This window comes from Microdochium trichocladiopsis (assembly GCF_020744255.1).
Source record: "Microdochium trichocladiopsis strain MPI-CAGE-CH-0230 chromosome Unknown B0I36scaffold_13, whole genome shotgun sequence".
In the NCBI taxonomy this organism is placed as follows: domain Eukaryota; kingdom Fungi; phylum Ascomycota; class Sordariomycetes; order Xylariales; family Microdochiaceae; genus Microdochium; species Microdochium trichocladiopsis.
The window spans coordinates 587,402-612,700 of record NW_025763556.1 but is presented as its reverse complement, the minus strand read 5'-3'; the positions used below and the strand labels follow the sequence as shown (position 1 = coordinate 612,700).

At 58.5% G+C, this 25,299-nt stretch overlaps 7 protein-coding genes across 7 annotated transcripts; 3 read left to right on the top strand and 4 right to left on the bottom strand.

Annotated features, from left to right (window-relative positions):
* Nucleotides 1–4,036: 4,036 nt before the first annotated feature.
* Nucleotides 4,037–6,249, top strand: B0I36DRAFT_389232 (uncharacterized protein; the record flags this gene model as incomplete). Its single annotated transcript, XM_046161306.1, has 3 exons — nucleotides 4,037–4,049; nucleotides 4,115–4,148; nucleotides 5,628–6,249. 3 exons carry the CDS (start codon nucleotides 4,037–4,039, stop codon nucleotides 6,082–6,084), a joined length of 504 nt encoding a protein of 167 aa, XP_046005254.1. The 3' UTR covers nucleotides 6,085–6,249.
* Nucleotides 6,250–6,798: 549 nt separating this feature from the next.
* On the top strand, nucleotides 6,799–7,795 carry B0I36DRAFT_49082 (uncharacterized protein). The gene has a single exon (XM_046162954.1). It carries the CDS (start codon nucleotides 6,932–6,934, stop codon nucleotides 7,700–7,702), a length of 771 nt encoding a protein of 256 aa, XP_046005253.1. The 5' UTR covers nucleotides 6,799–6,931; the 3' UTR covers nucleotides 7,703–7,795.
* Nucleotides 7,796–10,308: 2,513 nt separating this feature from the next.
* B0I36DRAFT_425772 (uncharacterized protein) lies at nucleotides 10,309–12,908 on the bottom strand. The gene is made up of 3 exons (XM_046162356.1): nucleotides 12,518–12,908; nucleotides 11,992–12,354; nucleotides 10,309–11,923 (listed from the first exon to the last, which is right to left on the bottom strand). The coding sequence occupies exons 1-3, from the start codon at nucleotides 12,709–12,711 to the stop codon at nucleotides 10,519–10,521; spliced, it is 1,962 nt and encodes a 653-aa protein (XP_046005252.1). The 5' UTR covers nucleotides 12,712–12,908; the 3' UTR covers nucleotides 10,309–10,518.
* A 1,515-nt stretch (nucleotides 12,909–14,423) lies between these two features.
* B0I36DRAFT_338504 (GMC oxidoreductase) lies at nucleotides 14,424–16,900 on the bottom strand. The gene is made up of 2 exons (XM_046155766.1): nucleotides 16,638–16,900; nucleotides 14,424–16,553 (listed from the first exon to the last, which is right to left on the bottom strand). Exons 1-2 carry the CDS (start codon nucleotides 16,682–16,684, stop codon nucleotides 14,552–14,554), a joined length of 2,049 nt encoding a protein of 682 aa, XP_046005251.1. The 5' UTR covers nucleotides 16,685–16,900; the 3' UTR covers nucleotides 14,424–14,551.
* A 951-nt stretch (nucleotides 16,901–17,851) lies between these two features.
* Nucleotides 17,852–19,925, bottom strand: B0I36DRAFT_49067 (uncharacterized protein). The gene is made up of 6 exons (XM_046162953.1): nucleotides 19,599–19,925; nucleotides 19,159–19,519; nucleotides 19,032–19,099; nucleotides 18,561–18,943; nucleotides 18,421–18,488; nucleotides 17,852–18,344 (listed from the first exon to the last, which is right to left on the bottom strand). Exons 1-6 carry the CDS (start codon nucleotides 19,713–19,715, stop codon nucleotides 17,956–17,958), a joined length of 1,386 nt encoding a protein of 461 aa, XP_046005250.1. The 5' UTR covers nucleotides 19,716–19,925; the 3' UTR covers nucleotides 17,852–17,955.
* A 953-nt stretch (nucleotides 19,926–20,878) lies between these two features.
* B0I36DRAFT_255310 (Chloroperoxidase) lies at nucleotides 20,879–22,317 on the top strand (the record flags this gene model as incomplete). Its single annotated transcript, XM_046150868.1, has 5 exons — nucleotides 20,879–21,010; nucleotides 21,099–21,129; nucleotides 21,186–21,335; nucleotides 21,405–21,731; nucleotides 21,809–22,317. 5 exons carry the CDS (start codon nucleotides 20,879–20,881, stop codon nucleotides 22,315–22,317), a joined length of 1,149 nt encoding a protein of 382 aa, XP_046005249.1.
* A 1,752-nt stretch (nucleotides 22,318–24,069) lies between these two features.
* B0I36DRAFT_255167 (uncharacterized protein) lies at nucleotides 24,070–25,150 on the bottom strand (the record flags this gene model as incomplete). Its single annotated transcript, XM_046150859.1, has 3 exons — nucleotides 24,070–24,172; nucleotides 24,240–24,803; nucleotides 24,879–25,150. The coding sequence occupies 3 exons, from the start codon at nucleotides 25,148–25,150 to the stop codon at nucleotides 24,070–24,072; spliced, it is 939 nt and encodes a 312-aa protein (XP_046005248.1).
* Between the last annotated feature and the right edge of the window lie 149 nt (nucleotides 25,151–25,299).

Genomic DNA, 25,299 nt, shown 5'->3' with positions numbered 1-25,299 from the left:
ACATTGCACAGCTTATAAGTGAAGCCTAGGAAGCAGGCTCTGCACGCATAGAAGGAGTCCGGCCGATAGATTTCACCATATTTGGTGCGCCTGGTTGACCCAAGACTAAGTCAGCATATTCCTCTATTGGAACAACGCCAAGCAAGGCAAATGTTCAGCTCCTCGCTGCCGCAGCGACATGCTGTGCCAACAGTAGGCCTTGGCCGCATACGCAATGGCCAGGCGCAGAAAAGCGACAGCCAATCGCAGCAGCGCCTTAGCCGCTCAGGCGGCATCACCCGCTAGCACCAAGCGACATGTCTGACGGGGTTCTCTTGCCAGACGGCAGCCTGAACGTTGATATACCTTTCGCATCTGGACACGGTTGACTCACGTGCAGATGTTGGCTTGACGGCTGGCAATGTTTTTACTTTTAAGCAGCTCGGATGGTCTTCATGTTTCATGATGTCCATCCCCATGCAGAGTACACCTGATAACAGGTTAATAATTCTATGAAACCACGTCCAATGAACTCACAATCTGATCATTTGTACACCGGACCTTGAAGGGCGTGAGAGAAATCAGTCGTGCTCGGCGTCTCGTCGATGTGCGGGGGCGGATGAAGACGCGAGCATTACGCAACAACAATGGCCGGCGCTGGAATGCATCCGAGACACTTGACGCCCACAGCCCAGCCACCCCGCGTGGGCACTATTGTGAGGGTAGGTTCTTGTCAGCCTCACATTCGAATGTCATGTAGACATTAACAGCTCATGACTGATCGGCATGACGGTCCCCAAGAGGGGCATTGCGTCAGATTGGTTAGGATTGAAGGCCTCTCCTCCCGGGACTGGCAGTGGATTCGGCACGAGGAATGTAAGGGACAAGACAGGTGAAGCAGACCCTGTCGTCTCATTCGTCTCTCCTGATTTGAATAGTATCATCGAACCTACTGATCGTCAAGACAAGGCTCCGCTGTGCATACGAAGTCGTTCAGCCGTCATCAGCGGCAGACTCAATTTGATGTCAGGGCAATATCCTTGTCAAGTTGTGTGGGTTACGTGCCCAGATCGACACTGGTGAAATGAGTGAGGCGCCAGCAGCTGCAGACTGGTCACACGTGAGGCGGAACGGTGGCCCTCATGACAATTTCAGGTGCGTAGCCTTGTCGTCATGCCTTGGGCCACGGATAATGTGACGGATTTGGTGTGTTTGCTTCATTCATAACAGGGACAGTTGCAGCTGGACTTTGAGCCATTATGATTGCCTCCACTGGCAAAAGGACGGTGCGTGGCACAGATCACCTTTCGAACTGACCACCACGCACCGCCGACCTCCCACGCAGCAGCACAAGACCCCGGAGATGCGGCTCCATCACCCGTCCACCATCTCAGCGGTCGTGGCGCTCCTCCTCGGCATCACAGTCCTCATACCAATATGCGCCGCAGCCCCTTCCCCGGCGCCAGCAATCCACAGGACCCTCGCCAAGCGCGTCCTCGCAGCGCACAAATCAGCACACTCGCCCCATGCCAGAACAAGCTCCAATAGCAACAAGGGCAATCAGAGTCACAAGCATGCGCAACGACACCTCCCCGCACCGCCACAACGCGAGCACCAAGAAACACAGCCATGGTGTGCTAGCCACGCGCCCGGCTGCGGCGAGAGCAGTCGTGACTTTCCAGACAGAAGGAGGACTTCTGGATGAGGACTGGTTCGACCTGGGTGTGACGAGGCTTGCGGTCGGTGAGTAGCGGCAGGCTTGACACCATGAGTAATTTGTCTTTTGGATTCACAGTGTAATACCGTCGATGAAACTATGGGATTGAGGCTGATGCTGGACCGTCCTCGGGCGTGGCAGTCATCAAAGACCCGGTGGCCTCGATAACTCAGTCCAACTCGGGGGTACAGTGTACCTTTACTGGCGACAAAGGCGGAGTCTTCATGGTCGATCATCGCGCCGTAAGTGAATCCGAGCCCTTGTTCGTGTTTACCAATACCACATGAGACTGAACAAGCTGACTGGCATTGTAACAACATCTAGACTGTGAAAGTTGTTCCGCCGCAGAGCTTCGTTCAAGCAGATTGCAAGGTTGAGAGTGTATAGGACTGGGCATTGACCAAGGAGCGCGCACGAACGAGTGAGCAAGCGGGCGTGGGGGAATGATATAGATACGCTATATAGCCAGGCTTTGAGTATTTTCCGTTGCTATTAATCACGTAAGTTAATATTAAAGTATAAATATATGCCAAATATATGCCAAATAGCATGTCATGCTACGCACCTGGAACGCGCACCAAAATATGGAGAACTGACGGCGGAGAGAATCAGGACCCCCTGGATACCACCAGGGCTTTATGACAGCGAGTTGGGTGTTTGCATTAACATCACAAGCCACAGCGAGAATGCCGCGCCAACTGCAGCCGCTCGGTGCGAGCCCTGGGCCTATCCAGGCAAGGACATGTGTTGGATACATGTGTTGGATACATGTGTTGGATACATGTGTTGGAACAATTTTGTCCCATATTATTTCTGACATTCAAGCAGACATGCATGTTCATGATTGATATAGCTGAAGGCGCCGGCGTTTGTGTTAGTTCCCATGACGCTCGCAGATGTTGTTGACGACGTTTGTATGCGACTGCTGCTCAAGCACAAGTCACGAGGCCAAAAATGCACTTGGCAACGCCAAGATGATGCCTGGCGTGTCTATTGTCTTGCGGTCCACTCCCATGGCACCGACGTAGCTGTTGTCATTGTGACATTGCTTCCAATACCTTCATTCCCGGGTCTCTCGCCAATCCAACCTCGAAGAGCTAGGTGTCCTAGGCGCCGATAGTGACATGAGCAGTAGTAGTATCAACAACTCTTGACACTGTCATAGGACCATGCCCTTTTGTCACTGTTGACACCGCGCTGGGCCTGATGAACCAGGAGATAGTCCACCAAGGCCCGGGAAGGCCTGAGTCAGTTGCTCAATACTCCGGCCTCGCCGCTGAATGCCGCTGCAGCAAAGCTCAAGCCGCGTCACCAGGCTCCGGGGAGACCCGCTCTGGCTTGTTCGTCCTCTTGTTTGCCTGGAGGAGGAGAGCCTGGCCACGCTCACAACCGAGCAGGGAACCAGCGAGGTCCCTTTTTTGCGGGTCATTCAGCAGGCCACAACAACTTCCCCAGCCTCCCATAGGGTCACGAGGACCATTGACTGCCTGAAATGACGCAACAGAGGCAGCAATAATGCTCCATTGAGGCTCGGTGGCGCCGGTCACGATGTGTGTCAATCATGCCTGGCCCAGGTGATCAGCGGGCCACCCCTGTCCCTCCCAACAGATGACTATTTTACTCAATTGTGCGTCTGCCTCGATGAATGGGCTCAGGACTTCATGGTCTCGTGCCTGGGCAACCTGTCGAGGCCATTCTGGACGGGTCCCATTGATATCCTAGGTGGCATCAGGCCCAGGAAATCTGTATAAATATGTCCGTTCCTCCCGCTTATTTTCCAGATTCCTCCCTCACTTCTGCACATCACTTCTCTTCCTCTGCTCTCCTTCAACCACCCATCCTATATGCTTTCATCCCTTCCTCTTGCACCCATACACCAGCCATGATTCTATAATCCCAGTCTGGGAACTCAGCAAAGCAGTAACAAACCTTACATCACTACCCCTTCACCTCACCCATCACTGCTGTCACGCAAGCCCCCATCCCCCCTTATCCCCCCATCATCCGCGGATCGGTCCGCCCACTACCTCGTCCACTCCGGCACTACTAGTCCCCTCTACCATCTCGCCCCATCCATCTCGTTTCGCGGGCGCCCCAGCTCCGCCGTACCAGCACCTGAGGTTATGAGCCAGGTCGTCGCAAGGTGCGGTGTTGCGCCACCCCGGCTGGTCCATGGTAAGTCCACCTGCTGCCCAGACCCTTCCGTACGCGCCACGTATTGTCATGCCCCTGACAACCCAGGGCATCACAGAGTTGCCTTGACTTCGCCAGTTGCCACGAACCGCACTAAGGTCGACGACACCATGTCTGGAGCGGCTTGTCGTGACGGACAGCGCAAACATGTACATCACCCGTAAGTCTCACACTCTTACAGACAGCCATAGTCAAGGCGGTGCTGACTTGATGTTTTCTCCACAGAGAGACTATTGTACCGGTCACTGGATGGCATCACGTGCGTCGTCATTGGTGATAGGTGTCGAGCTCGACACCTCACAAGGTCAAACATACTAGCCCGCCAAGCCTGGAGTCGCGGGAAGGGACGCGCCTCGCTGGCATTGTCGATGGACTCCTCGCCTGGCTCTAGCTGGGGGCCAGCTGGACAGCTCTTGCTTGGCTGCTACTGCTCAGCCTTGAAGACATCCGTCTAGCTTGGTCGACTTGCCCTTGGTTCCATCGTCCGATTGGACGGTGCGGCCTCGGGCTGGCGTCTTTTGGGGGAGATCTGTGCTTTTGCAGGCAAGTCACATGTTGGATCTTTACATCCCCGGCTCTAGTGCCAATAATCGAAATGTTGACTGACAAAAACGTCATCTGTCTTGACAGAGACCACTTGGTCAAGGAGCTGCTAGCGTAGAAGCCACATAAAAACAGGTTATGAGCCTGGTTGATGCTAGAAAGGTGTTTGGGGAACTGGGAACCCTGCCTAGGATGCGGTGGTCGAGGTAAGTCCTTCTCCAAGCTAACAGCCCTGCGAAATACTTATCCTGACCGATCCGCCCAGCATGCAGGCACCCATGACTCCGGCTGTTCGGCGGCAAGCCTCATTGTCAACCCGGATAACACACGCGGCGGGTGATGATGACGGCCACAAAAGCTGGCGTTCTCACCCAAGGTTATGAGCCTGGGGAGTCGCCTCGAGCCTAGTGCGCACAGGAGGTGCTCAGCTGGCGGCTTGGTGGTCAGGTATAAGTTGGTAAGTTGTCAATACCGGTTCACCACGGCAAACTTGATAGAATACTGACCCATTTCCTTCTCATAGTGGCCAATCCGTCAAGTCTCACGCGGGCTGACGCTCTTCCCTCTACACACTCGCCACCGGCCGTTTCGCCTCCAGCACTGACAGAGAGTCGTCTGGTGGGTGGCGTGGAGGATTCGGCCTGTTGCTTAGCTGCGTCACTCTCAACTGGAACAGGCTCATCATTTGGTGGATGGGTGGGTGCTGCTGCTCGTGCTGTGCCGTGTCGTTCCTGGACAAGAGCAAAGCACGACAGCAACAACCACAACAGCAACCACAAGCCCCGTCGACAACATCATCAACAATGACGAGCCTGTTCCTGCCCAAGCTTCGGCGTTCTCCAGACGCCAGTGCCCGACTCGGTCCCGCTGGAGGTACTCGGCGTCACCTCGCTTCAGCCTGTCAACCCCTAACGCTGGACGGGGCTGCAGCATGTCCGCGCACAAGGCGTGGTTGGTCTTGACCTCATTCCAGCTGTCCGCCTCCTCTTCTTGATCTGGGCCAGGCTGCGAGATCGGAGACTCCGGTTTGGCCCAATACCCCCACTCGCAACTTGCTGTCGCGGGCTTGGGCGACTAGAAGTGGTGTTGTGTCTGTTCTACACCGCCACTATCAAGGAGTGGCTGTACACATCGCAGGGTTCAGATGTGCTTTCCGACGCAAATTCGGCATTGGAAAAGAGAACGCACGCACAAGCGCAAGCGCACCCAAGGACAACCTCGGCGTCGCCATCTCTGACGATGACGTCGCAGTCAACACCAGTGTTGCCAAGTCTAGCCAGACCGATGAAGTAATGGCAAGACCCTCGAGCGAGATTTGCGACTGGGAGTTCGTGTCTCGCGGCTCGGGCAGTGTCGCGTCTGCGGCTCATCTTGGCGAGCCCGTTCGGTGCTTAAGCAGTTCGGACGTAAATGACATCAATGACGAAGATCTCATTGCGATCTCGTCGTCTGACGCGAAGAAGCTAAGCTTCGGCCGGCTTCAAAGTGGTACGCGTATCACAGTGCAGAACGCGCGAGTGCTCGTGCAGCACCCGGTGGTTGCTAATGCGTCTTCCTCCTACAAGAACCACTTTCTCGTCACAAATCCCAATGCCAAGGTCCTCGACGCCGGCACGGCAATCCAATCCTACAAGCAAGGACGAGTCTGGTAGAACCAGACCATGTACAGCAGACGCTCACAGACTCTGCAGGTGTCTGTCCTCCTGCACCACCACCACCTTTCCAGTGGGCGAGGCATCGTCGGATCTCGGGAGTGCCATTCGAAAGCGGCAATTGCGACCAAACGTCGTGCCTGTCACGGACACGGTATGGTGTTTCCATGTGCGGAGCGTTCGCAGCATACGGAAATACAGCAGGCCGAAACCGAACGGCTCGAGCGAGCGCTCGAGTGCGAGAAGGCTCGATGTGCCACCGACCTGGAGGGCGAGACTTAGATTGTACCGCCAGCCCTCGAGTGAGGCCGTGCCCAGACGCCTTCGCAAAGCTTCATCTAGGTGTTGGAACACTTCCATTCACGCCGTCCCTGCCACTGCCGTCATATGCCGGCTGCCACGCTGGGAGACCATCACAACTGTGGCTTCTCATCTCATCTCTCCCCCTCTTCATCATTCCCCTTCACCACGTCCCTTGCTGCTTCTGCATCCATTTTCGTCATGCACCGGTTATGAGCCCGGCAAGGGATATCCTCACACAGCACCAGCCGTCTTCATCTGACAGCTCAGACTCTGGTGGGGCAGCAGCAAGTCACTGCTCCAGCCTTTGTCCTCTGGCTGGCACACAGTCCCGTCAGCATGCAAGCCCTTCCGCGCGGATGTGTGACAGCAATTGAGGGCTCCAGAGCAGTCGGCCAGGCACACACAGATGGGTGTTTTTCAACATCGACGCCGGCCGTCGTGGCCAGACCTGGCACCTCCAGGGCAGAGCCGCCGAGTTCTGCGACTTTCTCTCTTTTGAAGACTTCTACGTAGACCCCAACATTACGTTCACAACGGAGGAGTCATGACCCTTCTGGAGCATGCCCCGAACCAGGTCCGCCCAAACGCCAACGGCGCCGTGCCAGCCCACATCCTCCAGAGGGTCCCCAGCTCGCTCATCAAACCTGAGGCGTCCCGAGGCAGACCAGTCGAGCTGTGCGACTTCCTCCTGCGGTATGGCGCCAGACCCCCTCAACTCAACTGGCGCAAGGGCATCTGCATCGCCCACAGCATCCCGCGCGGCGTCCTGCACTGCCTCGTCCAGGGCGGTGACAGCGCCGCCCAGGCAGCTCGCATGATCCTAGAGCATCCAGACCCCCTGGCTCGGCGGCCACATCCGCGCCACGGCTTGCCGGAGACAGGATGTGTCGCCCGTCATTGTCAGAGTTCGATTCCGGCACTCGATATACGACACGATCATCAACAAGTCAAGGCTGTGTTGTTTGTCGTGCTGGATGGCTGTCCGTCCTGCGGCTTTGCCTCGTTCGCCTGGTCACCTCTCCCCCCATCCTCCCACTGCCGCCTGTCATCACACATCCCACCAGCATCTACCGGTTATGAGCCCGGGCGTGCGGATACTCGGCAGCGACAGCAATGGCACGACTTCCACTTCAGCATTATGTACGACCTGGTTTCGGCCCGGCCTCTACAGAATCTCAGCAGATGGGTGCTGACCAGCACGACCCGTATCAGCCTTGGCTCCTCACATCTTGCACTGGAGCAAAGCTGCCAGGTCAGTCACCCATCTGCTTGGGAACTCGTGGGAGTCAATGTGCGTGCCGGGATGACGTGGTGAGGAGGTCATTGTGATGCTGCCGCTGCCTGAGTCGAGGGTGGCATGGTCAGGTCGGGCTTGGTTCTGCCTCTTGGACTGGACCGGCGTTGCCCCTGCCAGCACTACATCGCTGGGAGGTGGTGATGGCTACGTCTGGGTGTGGATACCGCGCCGGTGCTTACATCCTGATGCGGCCGTGCTACTCGTCAACCTTGCGGGTGCTTGCGGCGGTCCTTGGTCACCTTGAAGGGCCTGCTGCGGCACGCGTGTATTCGAACGCAGCACTCGCTCGCCACGGACCGCCGGGATGGGCTCGTGAAGACGGCACACACGAATAGGCGGTCACCGGCTGGCTTGATCGTGGAGCAACGCCAAGTCGGTATCATGGCCTGCCTTGGGGGAAGCGACCAGTTCCTTCCGAAAACACTATGCCGTGTCATTGGCGTGGTGTCTGTTGTTCCTGCTCCCACGCAGTGTTCTGCGTCCAGGAGGACGGCAATCCCAAGCAGGCAATCGCCTCTCGTCTGGCGACGTTGTTGTTGTTGTCGCCGTAGATTCGGGCATCGTATATGGCACCTCACCAATGGCGCGAATTCTGGGCCAGTGTCGGACGCAGCCATAGACAATCTCATCTGTGTCGGCAATGGTGTGTGACCACTGCAAGTTGCCATCTCCATCTCTGTCCGCCACTTTCCCCTGTGCCAAGCCCGTGTCCTCGCGGCGCTCCTGCTGCATGCGAGGTTGTGGCCGTGGTTGCGATTGGGAAACGCTTTGATGCCGTCAACGCGAGGCACTCTGCAAGCAGAACACTCTTTCAGAGGAGCAGATCCGCCGCGGACATATCCTGTAACTACCACAGCCGACAGCGAAGAAGGCCAGGTGGTAGGGACGGTGAAGCCGCAGGACACCGTCGCAATCTCGTCCTCTGAGGACAAGCAGTCAGCCGTGCTCGAGTGTGCCGTCGTCGAGTGAACCCATCGTCATCGTCACCATTGGGGTTTATGAGCCTGGTCTGGTGGTGGTGGTGTGTGTGTCTTGGAGTGACGCGGCTTGGTCGGAGCGAGCGTCAGAGGTCAGGAAGTCTCATGTTGCGCCTCCCCTGTCGCTGCAGGTCGGGCCGATGCCATGCATCTCACTCATCGTCTGCCCTGGCAGCTGCTAGCCGGGCGAGTCTCGTCAAATCACAGCAGTTGGGTTCCCAGCGACACCCGAGCAGGGAGAGGGGATTCTCACTCAACTTTGGGCTTGAGCCTGAGCCTGCGCCTGTGCCAGTCACTTGTGTGTCTGGAGCTATCTCGTCTCCAGCATACTGTGCCCTTGGGGATCTGGCTGTTTCCAAGTCTGACTCGAGCTCTTGAGCATGCGGCAACGGCCGTCGAGTTGCTGCTGATGGTGCGGCGTAGATAGGTGTGCGGAGCGGCATGATGTTCTTGGGACGACAGTCTTGTCTTGTCCCTGCGGCGATTGTCTTGCCAGCCTTGTCAGTCCCATATCCAACAGCGAGCAGGGTGCGCAAGTCTGTGCGTGGCTTGGGCTGGTGAGTGTACAGTCACAGCTTGCTCAGACCGCTGCTCCAGGTCTATGTGCGGGCCGTTGCACCTGGCGAAAGTTTCTGGGCAGGATATTCCCGCCCCGGGGGGAGGAACACAACAATTTCCTCCCTGATTCAAGGGGGAGAGACGGGTCAGCCGGAACGGCATGACCAGATTGCGAGCCGTGTGATCTGCGAGCTCAGGCGGGGATGGACATGGTGCCTGACTCGCCTTTGAGCACGTCCACAGGGGGGGAGCTCAGTGCAAAGGCAGCTCCCAGCACGCGGGTCACGCATTCCATCCTCGGCACGAGGAGGCGGTTCCAGTTGAGCAGGACACGTTATGTACATAGGGCGCTTGAGCGTCAAAGTTGGACGTCTTTGCCTGGAGCGAGGCGGAAGACATCAAATGCGAGGAAGGCGGCATGTCGCCAGCCGTCAGCAGAAGGACCGTGCTCTAGGGGCAGAAGATGATTAGCCCATGTTTGCGTCAACGGGACTGAATTGGAGGGAAGATGTTGAGGAGGCACAGCCCAGTCATCAGTTATTGGAATACAAGGGAGGAAAATGGCGGCTTGGCAGTCAGCATGGACGCGACGACTGTTGTGCTCAAGCGCTGGCAGAAGGTTGTGCACGAAGCATGACTCGAAGATAGGGGACAGACACGGGGACCAAACAGCTGTTGCCTGGACGAGAATGAAGACTATATATAAGAGGGCTATTGGCAACCGCATATTTCGCTGAATGTTGAGAGTTTGAAGCCTTCTCAAATTGGCGCTCAGTGCTCAATCTAACAATTCTGTCCGGAAACCATGAAATCCTCGATTGGTTGCTCATGGGCCTCGCTGCACCGAGCCAGTATCGTCTCTGGGTTCTGCGTTGGGGTGAGCCACCTGCACATCGAGTAACGCCTCTTTACACACGCGGAATCAGCGCCTTTAAGCCGTCGTGATGCACCAGCCGAACAGGGGTTGGAAAAAGAAAGGAAAAGCAAGGCAAAAGCCGGGGGCTAAGAAACTGAAAGGCCTTTCAATCACCAGCACTCGCTCTCCTCGGACAACATGATCACGCACGCAAGAGCACGACGACATGAAACAAACGCATATAAGTTCTGAACTAGAGTCTGACATGCCCATCATCATGTCCCATTAACGTTATGAAGAAGTAGCCGTGTAGATAGCTAAAAGTGTAAGATTAAAAAGAAAGACAAGCTTTGTCAAAAGAATGCAGGCGAGTGCGTATATATGTATAACATACACACACACGCCCCACCACACAACACAACACGACACAACACCTCACTTGTCTAAGCCGAGCCGCTGATGATGTCGGCAGCAATCTTCTCGGCGAGGGCATAGATGGTGGTCTGGGGGTGACCGGGGGGAAGGATGGGAAACGCGCTGGCGTCGACGACGCGCAGGCCCGAGACGCCGTAGACGCGGGCGCGGCTGTCAACGACGGCCATGGGATCGTCGGACTTGCCCATCTTGTTGGTGCAGGCCGGGTGCCAGACGGTGACGAGGGAGTCGCGGATGACGTCGAGGATCTGGGCGTCGGTCTGGTACTCGCGGCCCGGGAAGAACTCCTTGTCGCCCTCGGGGCGGATGGAGCGCATGGCGGGCGTGTCCCAGACCTCGCGAATGCGGCGGTACCACGAGACGGCGAGCTCCTGGTCGGCCGGGTGGGTGAGCCAGTTGGGGTTGATCTTGGGCTGGGTGAGGGTGTCGCGCGAGGTGATGGTGACGTTGCCGCGCGACAGGGGCGCGACCATGGCGCCCAGGTCGGTCGCGTAGTTCTTGCCGTCGTGCGGGCGCTCGACCGCCGGCCAGCCAAAGTCGCCAATGTACCCGTTGGACGAGATGTGCTCGACCTCGGGCCAGTCGTCGGGGAACTCGGCGAGCGCGGAGCGCGTGGCGGCCGTCCACAGGGCGCGGTACTTCTCGGGCAGCTTCTCCCAGGCGAGCAGGTCGGCGACGTTGGAGGTCAGGGGCCCGCGGGCGTTGAGGGTGTAGTCGAGCAGGGCCTTTGTGAGGATGGCCGGGTCGCTGACCGTCTGGTCGAGCGTGGGCAGGCTGACGACGTACGACGGGCCAAACATGATATGGTCCCACATGTTCTGGCCGACGCCCTCGAGCTGCGAGACGACGGGGATGCCGTGCTCGGCCAGCGTGGCCGCAGGGCCGACGCCAGAGACCATGAGCAGCTGTGGCGACTTGAACGAGCCTGCCGACAGAATCACCTCCTTGCGAGCCGTGATGGTGTACGTCGGCAGCGCCCCCAGCAGGCTGACCTTGACGCCCGTCGCCTTCTTGTTGCTGTCAAACAGCACCTGCCGGGCCAGCGTCTGCGTGAACACCTTGAGCGTGTTCTTGGCCGGCGACGACGACGACATGGCCGAGTAGACGTACGACGCCGACGAGCTGCGCGTCTGGTCCTTGTTGCGGATCGTCGCCTGCGCGTAGAACTGCCCCAGCAGCTTGCCGTTGTTGAACTCGGTGTTGTGCGCGAACCCGAGAGAGTTGAAGGCCTGCTCGAGCCACGTCGCAAAGGCAGACACGTAGTTGGTGTATGTCACCTGGACAGGGCCGCCCTGGCCAGCGGCCGCAAAGGCGCTCGGGTCCCAGGCAGTGGTGACGTTGGCAAAGCGCACGTCATTGTTGGGACCGGTAAAGGTGACGCTCTTCTTGAAGAAGGACAGCCAGTTGGACAGCCTGTTGGTTTCAAAGGTCAGCATATGTACTTCGCGGGTCCCCCTCTAAGCCACCACTGTGAGACTTACTTGTAGCTGTCATCGCCAACAGCGTCAGCCCACTTGTCGTAGGCTCCCGCGGGGGCGCGGTGGTGGACCATAAAGTTGAGCGCCGACGTGCCGCCAATACATCTGCCCTGGGCGTAGTGAATCTGGCGCCCGTTGGCACCGGCCTGAGGCTCGGTGATGAAGCCCCAGTCGACAGTCGGGAAGGTGTCGAGCGGGTTGGTACCGACGCCAAAGAAGGCACCGGTCGGCGTCGTGCCCAGGACGGGCTTGCCCAGCTCGTAGAAGAGGCCGGCCTCGATGATGGCGACCGAGAAGCCAGCCTCGGCGAGCCGGACGCCCATGGCATTGCCGGCAGTACCGCCGCCTACGACGACATAGTCGAAGCTGTTTGTCGGAGTCGCATGGCGAGTCAGCACATGTGTTGTTTTCTGGTCCGTGATGTGGTTTCAAGATGTGACAGGTAGATAGGGTGTGATCCGGAGCGGAGCCCGGAGGCTGCCCCGGAGCAAAACACCAGTAAACAAGCAAACGAAAGAACGCTACTCACGTTTGCTGCACGCCGAGGACGCCTTTCACGGCTCCAAGGGTACCCTCGACAAGGCCAGCGCCAGACGCAATGGCGCCGACAGCATCTTTGATCGGGCCCAGGACAGACTCAAGAAGGGGCACGCCCTGAGCGGACGGGATAGAAGAAAAGGCGCAAAGGAGTGACAGGACACGAGCTGCCTTGAGGACGGCCATGGCTGCGGCTGAGACCTTCAGGAGTCGAGGTTTGAAATGAGGATGAGCGCCAGAAGGCAGAGAAGGGTTCTAGGGGAGGGGCCCGAGGGGAAGGAACCAACAGCCACGCATGGAATGTTTAAAGAGAGACCAGGAAACCGATGCCCCCTTCAGACGAGATCGGGGATTTCGCGATTAAGGTGCATGCACACGTGGGCAGTGGCAGGCGGATGTCAAGTCAAAGGCCTGCCTCCCGCTTTCCAATCTCGTCCTGACAGCACCACTGCCGTACCACCGTACGCTTATTCAGGTCTGGTAGCTGAGATTGCCACCTTGGGGGGTCCGAGTGTTGGCAGCTCTGGTCCTAGGGCAAAGCTGAAAACTTCCCCATTTGCCCCCCGCTCTATCTTTCCTCTCCCATGGCAATGGAATGGAGCACACGTACGGATCGGTGATCGTCGCGCCGCCCACATCTGCCAAGTCCCAGGCATTTGGGGCATTTGGTCAGGGGCATCCATTGTTCTTCGTGTGTGGATTTCCTTTGCCCGATGGTGGGAGACCATTCTCGGGACTTTGATGCCTAGCGCTCTGCTTCTATAGGTCTTCCACGACGTGCTAGAGTAGATTGGTGCCAAAGGGCCGATACACCGGCCGTCCGATGAAGATCTGATCGCCAGCACCAGTGAAACTATGATTTGCCGGTGAAATGTGCCACACCACGAAAACAATGCGTGGTGATTTGTGACTGCAGGGAAGCAGGGGCCCCTGGATCTTTTGTAGTATCACAATCTTAGAGCACTTCCTCCAAGACCCATGATCCGTGCACACGGTTCGTCCTGGTCATGTAGCAGGGCATGGTGCATGGTCAAGGTGGCCTAGTAAAAGAGATGGCGTCTTGGCAACAGTCGTCTCTTTCCCCCCAGCCTGCAGACAAGCCAAGCCGGGGAGCTAGCAGCGACAGCCCGGCTCCCTGGTTGGTGGAGGTTGCCGGTAGCGTGCTTCATGACACCCCCACCCCTTGAGCTGTCATGGCGCGGGAGACAAGGGGAGGGCCCGGACGAACGTTCGTCACTTTGCTTCTCTTCTTGGCAGACCAGGGGTAAAGCTCCTACGCTAGTCAGCACCCATGCCGCCCCTCCCCCCAAAACCAGGGGAGTGGGGGAGAGCTGGATGTGACAACGGTGCTCGGATCGGCACATCTCAGCTGCCCTGTTGGGCTGTGTCTGAGCGTTCGGGCCTCGAGGCTACTGCAGGCGAGAAGTCATACACCTGGATGGTCGGGCGGCGCTAGGTATGCGCGAACTGACTAGAACAAGCGACTTGGCACGGGTGCGCTAACGGCGAGGGATCCAGCTAGCAGGCGCTAGCCAATCTTTTTCCCCACCTCATGACAGATTGTCCCTTGTCAGATCTCAGAGACAGAGCGGAGCCGGGCCGGGGTATGACAGCCCTAGGAATTTCCACTAATGCAGGGGAGAAGCCTGTCAAAAGAGGTCGGATTCGGAATGTGGTATTCTTTGTGGGGGGGTTTCCTGCATCGTTGACTGACATCGGCAGGGAATCGAGTGGCGTTACTTGGGGGGGGCAAGGGGGAAAGCTGGTTCGTCCGTCATCCCGACGGGAAACCAGCCGCGCGGCACAGTTGGGCTTTTGGTATGAATTGACAAAGACCAGCCTGGAGAAAGAAGCACTGTGTGACGATGGCATCAGGTGCAGTACACCACCACGAGTAGCTGGTATGGTAAAGACTGGAGTTATACAATTAAAGTATAAGGATTCTATCTCTATGGACAGGATATATAATTTGAAGAATAGAAAACGCGAACGCGGGAAGCGGATGCGGCGCGGCGACTGCCATGGTTTACGGAGAAGCAGCAGCGTCGGCAAGGATGACATCAGCCGCCTTCTCGCTCATGGTGTAGGTGGGCAGGGCGATGAAGAGCCCGGGGATCCGGGGGAAGGCGGAGGCGTCGACGACGCGCAGACCCGAGACACCCCGGACGCGGAACTTGCTGTCCAGGACGGCCATGGGGTCCGAGTCCGCGCCGATGGGGGCTGTGCAGGAGGCGTGGTGGCCCCAGGCCTCGTCAATGGCGAACTGGCGCAGCTCGGCGGGCGTGTTGACCGTCTTGGGGTCTGGCCATACGCGCTTGAAGCTGCCGTCCAGGGGCACCAGCTTGTCAAACGCCGAGAGGCTGTACTGCATGCCCTCGACCAGAGCCTGGAGGTCCTCCTCGCCGCCCTCGGCAAAGTTGCGGAAGTTGATGTAAGGGGTGTCGCGGGGGTCCGCCGACGTCAGGTTGACGCTGCCGGCGCGGTTGCGGCTGTGCGCCTTGAGTGTGAGCCACGACCAGTTGTTGCCGCCGGCCGTCGCGTAGCGCGAGTAGCCAGGGAAGTAGCCGTGGAAGTAGGCCGTCGAGCCGCCGATCCAGAGGTCGTGGTCGGGACCGGAGGTGGACGAGTGCTTGAGGTAACCCCAGGCGATGCCGTTGGTCGTGTACGATCCCTTGAGCTCGGCCAGCTTGCCGGCCTTCCACCGGTCGTAGCACGGGTCGCCGGCCGCGGCGAGGAACGTGCAGTCTGCGAGCAGAGAGAACTTGGTGGGCGCCTCTCCGACAATGGGGATCTCGTACCGGTCCTGCAGGTTGCCGCCAACACCGGGCAGGTTCTTGACCAGCGGGATGCCGTGGGCCGCGAGCTCGGCCGCGGGGCCAACACCGCTGAGCTTGAGGATCTGGGGCGTGTTAAAGGCACCACCGGACACGATGACCTCGCGGCTGGCATAGACCGTGCCGCTGGCAGAAGGGCCGTTGGAGGCGGGGCGGGGATCGGCCCGGTACAGGCTCTTACCAAAGATGTAGTCGACACCCGTGGCCTTGGGGACGGCGCCAGACTGGTCAAAGTTGACCTTGGTGACGAGCGTGTTGAGCACAATGTCAAGCTTGTACTTGCGGGAGCCGTCACTGTTGGTGGCGGTGGCGACCGAGAGGACAAAGTCACGCGGTCCCGTGCGCATGTAGTCCTCGTTCATGGCCAGGGGCATCTGGTAGATGAGGTCGGCAGTGTCGCGGTTGCTGGCATCCGTGTTGACGTCGAGCGTGAGGGCCTGCAGGGCGCCGGCGACGGTCCCGAGCAAAGAGCCGAGCAGGCCCTTGCCGGTGGTCGTGGCCGCCGTGATGAGGAGCGAGGTGATCTTCAGATCCTGCACGATGAGCGCTGAAGGAGTGAGACGCGTGGGCAGCCAGCCGCTGAAGCCGTGGCTGCCGGAGTTGAGGAGGCCGCCCTGGAGGTAGGCGTTGCGCTCGAGCTTCTTGAAGTACTGCCTCATGTTGGACGCGGACCACGAGGCGTCGCCGGTGGTCGCGGCAATGTCGTCCCAGTCCTTCTTGGTCGCCTGCACCATGAGCAGCGCGTTGTGGACGGTGCAGCCGCCGAGGGCGCCGGTCCGAGGGTACAGCAGGCCCTTCTTGGTCGAGCCCGCGGGCGGCTGCGCGCTCGTGTCGTTGAGGCGCTGCCAGTAGTCGCCGGCAGGCGTCTGCCAGGTGTACTTTGTGTCGCGCAGCGCCTGCTGCTCGTCGTCATGCCGCTCGACAAAGTAGTCCCAGCGGATCGGGTTGTACTCGCTGGCGAACGGGTGCATCGCCGGCACCTGGACCTGCCGGTCCGTGCCGTGGTCCTCGCCGGCGTCGATCAGCAGCACGCTGTGGCCCGCGAGCGCCAGCCGGGCGGCCAGCGGCGAGCCGCCCGCGCCGGAGCCCACGATGATGTACTCATACGTCGAGCCGGGCTGAGGGGCCTGCACCGGGTGCGTGTAGCCATTGGGCGGGTAGATGTTCTGGTCCTGGACCTTTTTGGAAGTCCATCTTAGGCGTGTAAGACCTGGTCAGCATCGTGTACGTGTTGTGTTGGTGTTGCAGCAGATGATGCTCAGTTTCTCTGATACTTACGCCGCAGCGGCGCCAGTGGCCAGCAGGAGTGTGGATGTGACCTTCATGACTGCTGCTCAAAGTCTTGGCAGGCGGGCAAGCAACCAAGCAGTCCAGCACGGCAGAGACAGAAGCAAAAGAAGGGCTTCAAGGTCTGAGTCAAGAGAGTGGACGGCTCGACCGAGGAGCTTAATTGATCCGTCGATTAACGAAACAATCCCTTGCTTGTCGAGAACCCAAGGGTTCCTTGTGCTTGCGAGCCCCAGGGACGGAGCCATCTTAACTTGGCAGGTGTGGCAAGGACATTGCGGAATAGGGGGCCCGGGCCAACTCGCGACCAGGTCTCCGAGCAGGCCAAGTCGCGATGGGCTTGTCCAGTTGTCAACTTTACCCGTCGGTGGCTTGGCCCCTTCGCGATCCATCCGCCCGCCAGGGGAGCAGGGGAGGGTGACGGAAGTTTCCAGGCTTTCCACCCATGCACGCTCAGACCCCGGGATACCCCAGCTAGCAGGGTACCCCGGGCTAGCATGGCAGCGCCCGTCTGAGCCACGGCCGTAAGATTGCGCGTGTCATGGCCCTGTATACTCACTGTCTGTCAATTGCGATCGGCACTGCAGCGGACCGGGGTGTTTGCTGGCTTCCGTGCTTGACTCGCCGCCCGTCAAAGCACAAACTTCGTCTCCCCACATCGGCGCTACGGGGGAATTTCCCGCCCTTTAATTACCTAGCTGTGGCCTGATACCACCTGTGTTTCTTCCCTAGCTTCTTCACTAGCAACTTTAGCTCGCATCCTAACCTTAGCGGCCTTTGTTAACGGCAACGGTGGCTGGCTGGCCTGGCGCTATGGCGCACACACGCACCCTACAATGTATCAGTCAACATGGCAGGTGAGACTGCCCGACAAACCTGGATCCCTGCCTTCGCGTGCTTGGAGCTGCAGGAAGGGTTCGACGGGCGACGGGAAGGTGCTTGGCTGGTTCCCGCGCCCGTTGGGAGATGGCATCTCCGACGGGTTCAGCACAGTTTCCGACGGGGGGCCAGCCGGAACAGCGCGGCTTCGAGAAACACGGGAGAAGAAGGAGAAGCATTCTGCGGCCGATAAAGACAGGTCTATTTTTTCCGATCGATCCATGCTGCAGCTGTTGCCGTATGCAGAGATCCCAACCAAGGGGATCTGGGAATATGTACAGATAATGAGAGATAGAAAGAAAATACCCAAAATAACAAGATTCGTTACCCATCCAGAACTTCCTTTAGGCCAGCAAAAAAAAAAACTGATGCGCAGATCCTCATATGCGTGCGCATATCTCTCTATTCCCTGCCCCCCGGCTCAGAAAACTCAGTCCGAGCCTCTGCTAGCCGTGGTAGCGTGCGTCGTCGTGACGCTTGTGGTCTTGTCCCAGTTGCCGTGCGGGTACTCTACGAGCGGAACGAAATCGCCCTCGTCGCCGTGCTTGGGCACCCGCTGCTGCGGGACCCCGCCGTCCCCGCCGCCGGTCGACTTGGTCGACTTGCTGGCCATCGAGGAGCCCAGGATGCCGCCCTCGCTGTTCTTCCGGCTGAAGGTGGGCCGCGACGAGCCGCCGTACGTCGCGCTGCGCTGCTGCGTGGACTGCAGGAAGCGCGCGCCCAGCGAGATGAGAAGGTGTCGGCAGTAAGGCAGGCAGGCGCAGATGATGCTGACGTCCATCTCGATCAAGCTCCAGTAGCCCGGCTCGGCGTAGTCCCCTGTGGAAAGGAAAGGTAGTGGGTCAGATATTGGCATTTGGAGGCAAAGGTGTCTGCGGGGTTAGAGGCAGCTTACATGTGACGTTTGTCGAGTTGGCAAAGGTGATGAGGCTGTGCAGGCGGATGACGCTGACGATTGTGACACTGCAAGAACAAGGTTAGTCAAGATCATGTGCATTAGGCAGAGGAAAGAAAGTGGCAAGGGGGGACACATACAAGATGCCAAGAGAGAACATGAACATGATCATGATCTTCTTCTTCACACCCATGTTCAGCTTCCACAGATTCGACAGTGGTAGCACCAGGAGCAAGAGGTCCAGGAAGATGTTGCACGCCGCCGCGAGCCATGCCTGGAGATGGACGTTGTTGCAACTGCCCTCGATACTGCTGTCGATCTGGGTCCAGGCGTACGAGGCTGGCCAGCACTGCAAGGCCGTCGCTGTGACAAAAGAGATGCCGTACGCGAGGACGAGGCCCATCACGGCATAGCACAGACGGCGGAAGTTCTTGTCAGGAAACACGCGCAGGATGAAGCAGATGATGGACAGCTTGACTGCCGTGATGGACGCGATGTAGAAGATGGAGCCCAGGTAGAAGAACTGGCGAGGCAAGGATGTCAGTGAGACAACCTTGGTTGTGCGTGCTTGACTGCGTGACAGGTCAGGCGGTGGTGGTGGTGTGGCTTACCAACAGGATGTTTTGGATCTGGTCGACCTTCAGCGTCCAGATGTCCTTGCCGAGGCCGTTGTCCCTCACTGTGTTGAAAGAGTTAGTAACTGCTTTTCTCCTCGATACTTGCTGAGGCTCGACGTACTCTGAAGGGCCACCAAGGTCGGAGGCGCTGCCAGCAGCAGGGCGATTCCAGCCAGCCAGTCATCCGCGCCAACCGACCTGCCGTTGGTTCGCGTAAGCAGAGTGCCGACTCTCATGGCGAACGCCAGAGTAGCCAGCGTGCCTCCAGTGATGCTGATGACTAGGGGCGTCATGTGCTTGTCACGCACAGGAGCACCGCACATGGTCATGGTGACATTCTGGGTCGTCAGGCCCTCCTGGATGGTGCAGCCTGCCAGGACGCACTTTGACGTGTCGTCAGTCAGCTGCTTGTTTGTGCAGAGGCACTGCACGTCCGTCAGCGAGCATGACGACTGAGGGACGAGCTGTGTCATGCATTTGAGCTGTGTTGAGGTCCTCTTGTTAGCCTCGCCCGTGTCATATATCGCCCGGGCAGGACGAAGGCTGTATTGGTTAACTCACGGCACATGGCGGGTACAGTGCTGTCGCCTTGGTGATGAGCTCGAGCTCAGCCGCCGTGGTGGCAGAGACGACACCCGAAAACACCGCCAGAAAAGCCCAGAAGAAGGAAAGCAACATGATGAAGTTGCCCGAGTGAACTGAAGTTGAGGTCGGCACGAGGACCAGGCTAGGATGACTTGCCAACGAGACGGCCTCTTGGTTTTGATGTATGCTGAAGCATGTGTTGTTGGTTGAAGCAGCGAGCGAATCCACCAGCACGGGGAAAGACCGAGACAGCGTCCCGCCAAGCAGCCATTTTCCAGCACCAAGGCGCTGGAGAGATTGACGCGAGTTGAGTGGGCACGGCCAGCTCGCAACCCGGCCGGGGGGCCAAACATGCCTGGGCGGCGCTCTGACCGTGTCCGCCGGACTGGGGGCCTTGCTGCTGCCAAGGCACCGGCGTGGAGTCTGAAGTCTGCCGGGGCCCCGTTACCCTAGATCCCGGCCGACGGGGATGGCTCAAGGCGCCCCGCCACTTGCCAGGGACCGGGTACTTCTGTGTGCCGGCTATGTCCAGGGGGGCCTGCCAAGCGTCCGGCTTGCCGATCCTGATGCCCTGGAGACCGTGCCCCCGGATCCGAAGACCAACACACCGGAGCCGAATGGCTCTGCCGTGGGCTTGCCCGAGGAAGTCCATCTCCCCTGGCCCCCGTCCGGCTGCCTCCGACGTGACTCGGGTGCTACGCTAGGCCGTCTCTGCACTGTTCTGCCCACGTGGGTGGCTGGCCGCTGTGGCTTTACGAGCACGGGCACAGTAGGCCGGCTTGGCAGACGGGCAGGCATCTCAGTCCCTGGACCCCTATCCCCTGTCTCCCACAGCCTGCCTGCTTATCCACAAGACTGCTGGTTGGTCCTTTGGACCTTTTTTCCCGTTTACTCCCCCAAGTGTCCCAGGCTTTGTCCCACACTCAATCACCACCACACACCTGCAATGCATATCTCCAGCTTTGCGGGCCGTCTGGCATTGGGCCTGACCTGTCTCGCTGGTCTCTCGGATGCCTTTGCGACTCCGGGCAACTTGGCCAAGCTGGCCGCCCGTGATGGTCTTGACTATGAGGGCGTTGTCGAGGGCCTGTCCCGCTTGAGAGAGAAGCGCCTCTCGCTTGGGCTCGCCTTGAACCCAACAACTTCGCCGATTCCAGGTATGTCGCCGTGCCGTGTCAGCTGCCATCCTGCCCGTGTCATGCCATGCATGGCACGCCTGACTCTGAGAGCCAACAATTTGTACGCTGAGCTGACACATGGTCTCCGTAGTCGATGGCGTCCACGAATTCAGGCCTCCCAACTTCGCCCAAGGTGATCAGAGAGGTCCCTGCCCAGGCCTGAATGCTCTCGCCAACCACGGCTATTTATCCCGTGATGGAGTCGTCGGCGTAGGTGTCTCCCCGTCTTCGCGACGGCTAGAGTATCGCGTGTATCAATTCCCATGGCTAACCTGAACGTCTTGCCGCCGGGCTGCAGTTCCTCGAGGCCATTGACGCCATCAACTCTGGTATGTTGCTCTGAACTCGTCTGGCTGATGTCAGTCTACTAACACGCACCGTACAGTCTTTGGGATGGGTATCGATCTTGCGACCGTCATTGCTGCCATGGGTGTCACGACCACTGGCAACCCTCTGTCGCTGAACCCGGGTTTCTCAATCGGCGGCCAGAGTGCCAAATCTCAGAACCTGCTGGGCAACCTCTTGGGACTGCTAGGTAGGTGATCAGGAAGAAAGGGGGGTTCTCGCTGCTTGGCAAGCAAGTTGGCTGACAATGCTGTCGCAGGCACTCCGCGCGGCCTCGAGGGCAGCCACAACTTCATCGAGGCGGACTCGTCCAATACCCGCGACGACCTCTACGTCACTGGCGATGCGTCCACCATGAACATGAAGTACTTCATGGACGTGTACAACTCTATCCCTGCCGGCGGCTTCCTGTCCGTCGAGGCCATGGGCGACCGCGCCGCGAAACGACTTGCCGAGAGCAAGGCCACCAACCCGCTCTTCTACTACGGCCCCTACACCGGCCTGATTGTCCGCAACGCGGGATTCCTCTTTGGCATCCGCCTGCTCAGCAACCACACCGATGAGTACCCTCTTGGCGGCCACATGGGTAAGTTGCAGCCTGTGCGACGTCTTTTTCTTTCCACCAGACCGTTGCTGACATGCCGTGTCCCCCGCAAAATTCAGACCGGGAAACGTTCAAGAGCCTCTGGGGAGTGACCACGCTTCCGGACGGCACGCTCAAGTACAACAAGGGCTGGGAGCGCATCCCTGCCAACTGGTACCGCACCCGCAGCGACTACGGCTTTGTCGAGCTCAACCTGGACCTGCTCTCCTGGATCGCCAAGCACCCGGAGCTCGCCTCCATCGGCGGCAACATGGGCACGACCAACAGCTTTACGCCCGTCGACCTGGCCAACCTGTCCGGCGGCGTGTTCAACGTGGACACGATGCTGCAGGGCAACAACCTCATGTGCTTCACCCTCGAGATTGTCAAGGCGTTCGCCCCGAACTCCCTGTCCAGCTTGTTCACCACCCTCGCCAAGCCCCTGCAGATGATTACTGATGCGGTCGCCGTGCCGCTGCTGAACCTCGGGTGTCCCGCAATGCACGAGCTCGAGGCCAACGGGAGCAATATCCTGGCTGGGCTTCTGAGCAAGTTCCCTGGTGCCCAGAAGAGTGGCTCGGCGCTCTAGATTCTCCTTTTTTATTCTGGACGTACTTCTCGCGCAAGAGCTCAATTCGTCGTGCTTGCGGCCCCACGCTGGTGCTCCGCATCCTCTAGACTCCTTTCTACTTCGTAATACAACCATTTTCTGAGACTGATCATGGAAACCACGTGGCCCAGCGCCTTTCTGCATACAGTAATCACCACTAATTAGCATTTCCCACGCCACCTGACCAGTGCAAACATGATCATAGCACAATATCATTCCACCAGCAGGAACCCCACTACTAGCGTAACCCACTTGAGGCGGGCTTTGAGGCTTTTCACTAAAGAGCGAGCGAGTGCAAGCACAGAGGCAGGAGGACGCGAAGTGGCGCATACGCCACGGATTGCTCTTGCGAAACCGAGATGGGAAAGCGAGAAGCTTTCAAGATGGTGCGTGGCGCCACGGCCGGCTCCGCAAAACAACAAAAGAGGGGACGGGAGGGGGGTCACACGCCCAAGTTTCTCCCGATCCACTATAGCTCTTTTGACGCTACTTGAAAATAAGCGCGGGTGCTTTGATCCCGTATGCAATGCAGATCCTCACTAGTCTGGCTTCCTACTGCTGCACCATGTCGGAGGTAGAGGGAGATCGGGCTTAGGCTAACGATTGAGCAAGGCAGAACGCTCTAGTTCGTGGTGGAACTGCTGCGTGAAGGGTCTTTGTTAGACTTAGGCTTTCGATCCGGAAGGTAAAGTCCCCGGTCGATCAATTCCCCGACCGGCGGTATTTGCCGGGCGGCTGGCGGGGCCGGGTGATCGACCTCAGGGGAGGTTTGGAAATAAAGACGCCAGTGGACACAAATCAGGCGGGGGGAGCGAGTTGGTCGGATCGTTCATCTGCCGGAGCAGGCTGGCAGACTTCTTGACGTACGGAGAGGGTTCAGAACGGCCCGAGTAAGTCCCGAGAGCATGCTTCCCGTGGGCCGCTGGTGACGTGACTCGTGCCGTGTCTCAAGGCTGGTGGCTTTGCTTAGAGGGCGCCACTAGCGGGCATTCTTTGGACGTCGTCCCACGGTGAGGATCAACCTAGCGCAAGAGGTAAGCGAGGCTCCTACCAATAACGAATGCGAACGAGAGGGAGAACAAAAGTACAATGCCAGCCGCCGGTCCTGGCTATACCCTATGAACTATCCCTAATGGGGGAAGAGATCTTTAAGCTCATTCCATTCTTGGCATTTGCCGAACATGAAGCGATGCGACGGCAGCGAGCGGCGAAACCGCGGAACGATATGGTGAGTGGTGTCTCCAAGCATGTCCGTCGTAATACCGGCAAGTGACAGACAACGCATGAGCGCAACAAGACAAGATGGGCTCCCCCACTCGTTCATCGCGTGACCGACTATTCCCGAGGGCGAGGGCTAGTAAAAGGTGCAGCAGATAAGCAGTGTCAGTTCGCCCGCCCTCCTCGAGTCGCCAAGTGCTGAGCCACGAGAAAACTGTTATTGATTTCTAGGCTGAGGCTATTGATAATGGTACTGATGCCGACGTGCCGCAAGCCCGATGGAAAATCCTCGGGACGCAAGTAAGATGACCAAATTTGATTGTTGTCAGGGTCACGGCATTTCTCAGCATGTTGTCATTGACCACTGGGCCCGAACATGTGGTAGTGCTGCTCCATCTGATGCATGTCAACGTTGAAGCAGAAATATGCAAGTTAGCCAACCAAGCGTTGTGCAAAGAAGATCCCTTGACGCTTCCCCCTTGATGTGTTGCCACTTCGACGATCGCGTCGTGCTCACAAGCATTGCGAGTACCACTCGTTGGACACGGTGCAAGTCGAGCCCGCTGCACAGACAGTTGGGCCTGTCCAGCCCTTGCCGCCGCATTGCCCATATTTGCTGCGTCGAACAGGTCAGCTGCTAACCATCAATGGAAACTTTGCATTATTCCCAAGAGACCACCTACGTCTGAACAGCGCCCGTGGGCGACGGAGTGGCACTGGTCGTAGTGCTTGTCGATGGCGTGCCAACGCCACCACCGGTCGTGCTGGAGGTTCTCAAGGTCGTCGTAGTTGATCCCCCGGGTGTGCCAGTTCCACTGCCGCATCCAACACGCGTCGAGCTGACGCTAATGTCGTCGTACCACAAGGTGTTGACGTCGCCGCCGTAGCTCTCCCAGCCAAAGTAGATGCCCTTGACCTTAGGCTTGTAGCTCGAGCCCCATTGGGAGGAGTAGGGGTTGGAGGTCCCGGGGCCGGCGAAGAGGCCGCTGACCGGATTGCCGTTCAGCCAGGTCTCAATCTTGCCATCGGTGCCAAGGTGGTACTCGAAGCACTGGAACGAGCCAGTGGCCAAGGGAGACGAGGCGGCGATGCCGTCAGGCGACAAGTTGGGCAGGGTTGCGTCGTCGGTCTCGCGGTTGTACATGAGAATGCCAGACTGGCCACCGATACGGAGGTGTTTGCCGGTCGTGCTGTCGGGCATGGTCATGAAGGAGATGTGGGAGGACGTGAGCGCGGTGGTAGCTTTGCTGTGGTTTCAAGTTTGGACATTAGTATCTCGGAGCTTTCCCGGCCCAAAACAACAAGGGATTGGAGAGACTGACATCCAGGCACGAACGTAGACATCACCACTGGGCACGGCAGTTGTGCCAAAGAAAATGTGCCCACAGTAGCCACCAGCGCCGGCAACCTTCAAGGACGAAGTGCCACTGTGAGCTGTGCTGGTGTCGAGGGTGATGCTGCCGCCTTGCTGGCAGTCTGGAGCATAAATTGCCCACTTTGACTTGTCCCAGCCACTCTCGAAACCATCTGCGATCTGGGCAGCAGAGAATGGGAGGAGCGCCGCGAGGGCCACGAGGGTCGCTTGAGGAAGCATTTCGCACGGATCTAGTCAGCAAGGCTATTTCTCGAGCCGTGAGATGCTAGGCTAGCAGAGATCGAATCTCACTTGACGAATGCCAATGCCCGTTCCTATATACCAAGAAAGCTTGTCTGCTACAAGCACAACGGAAACATGCAGGATCC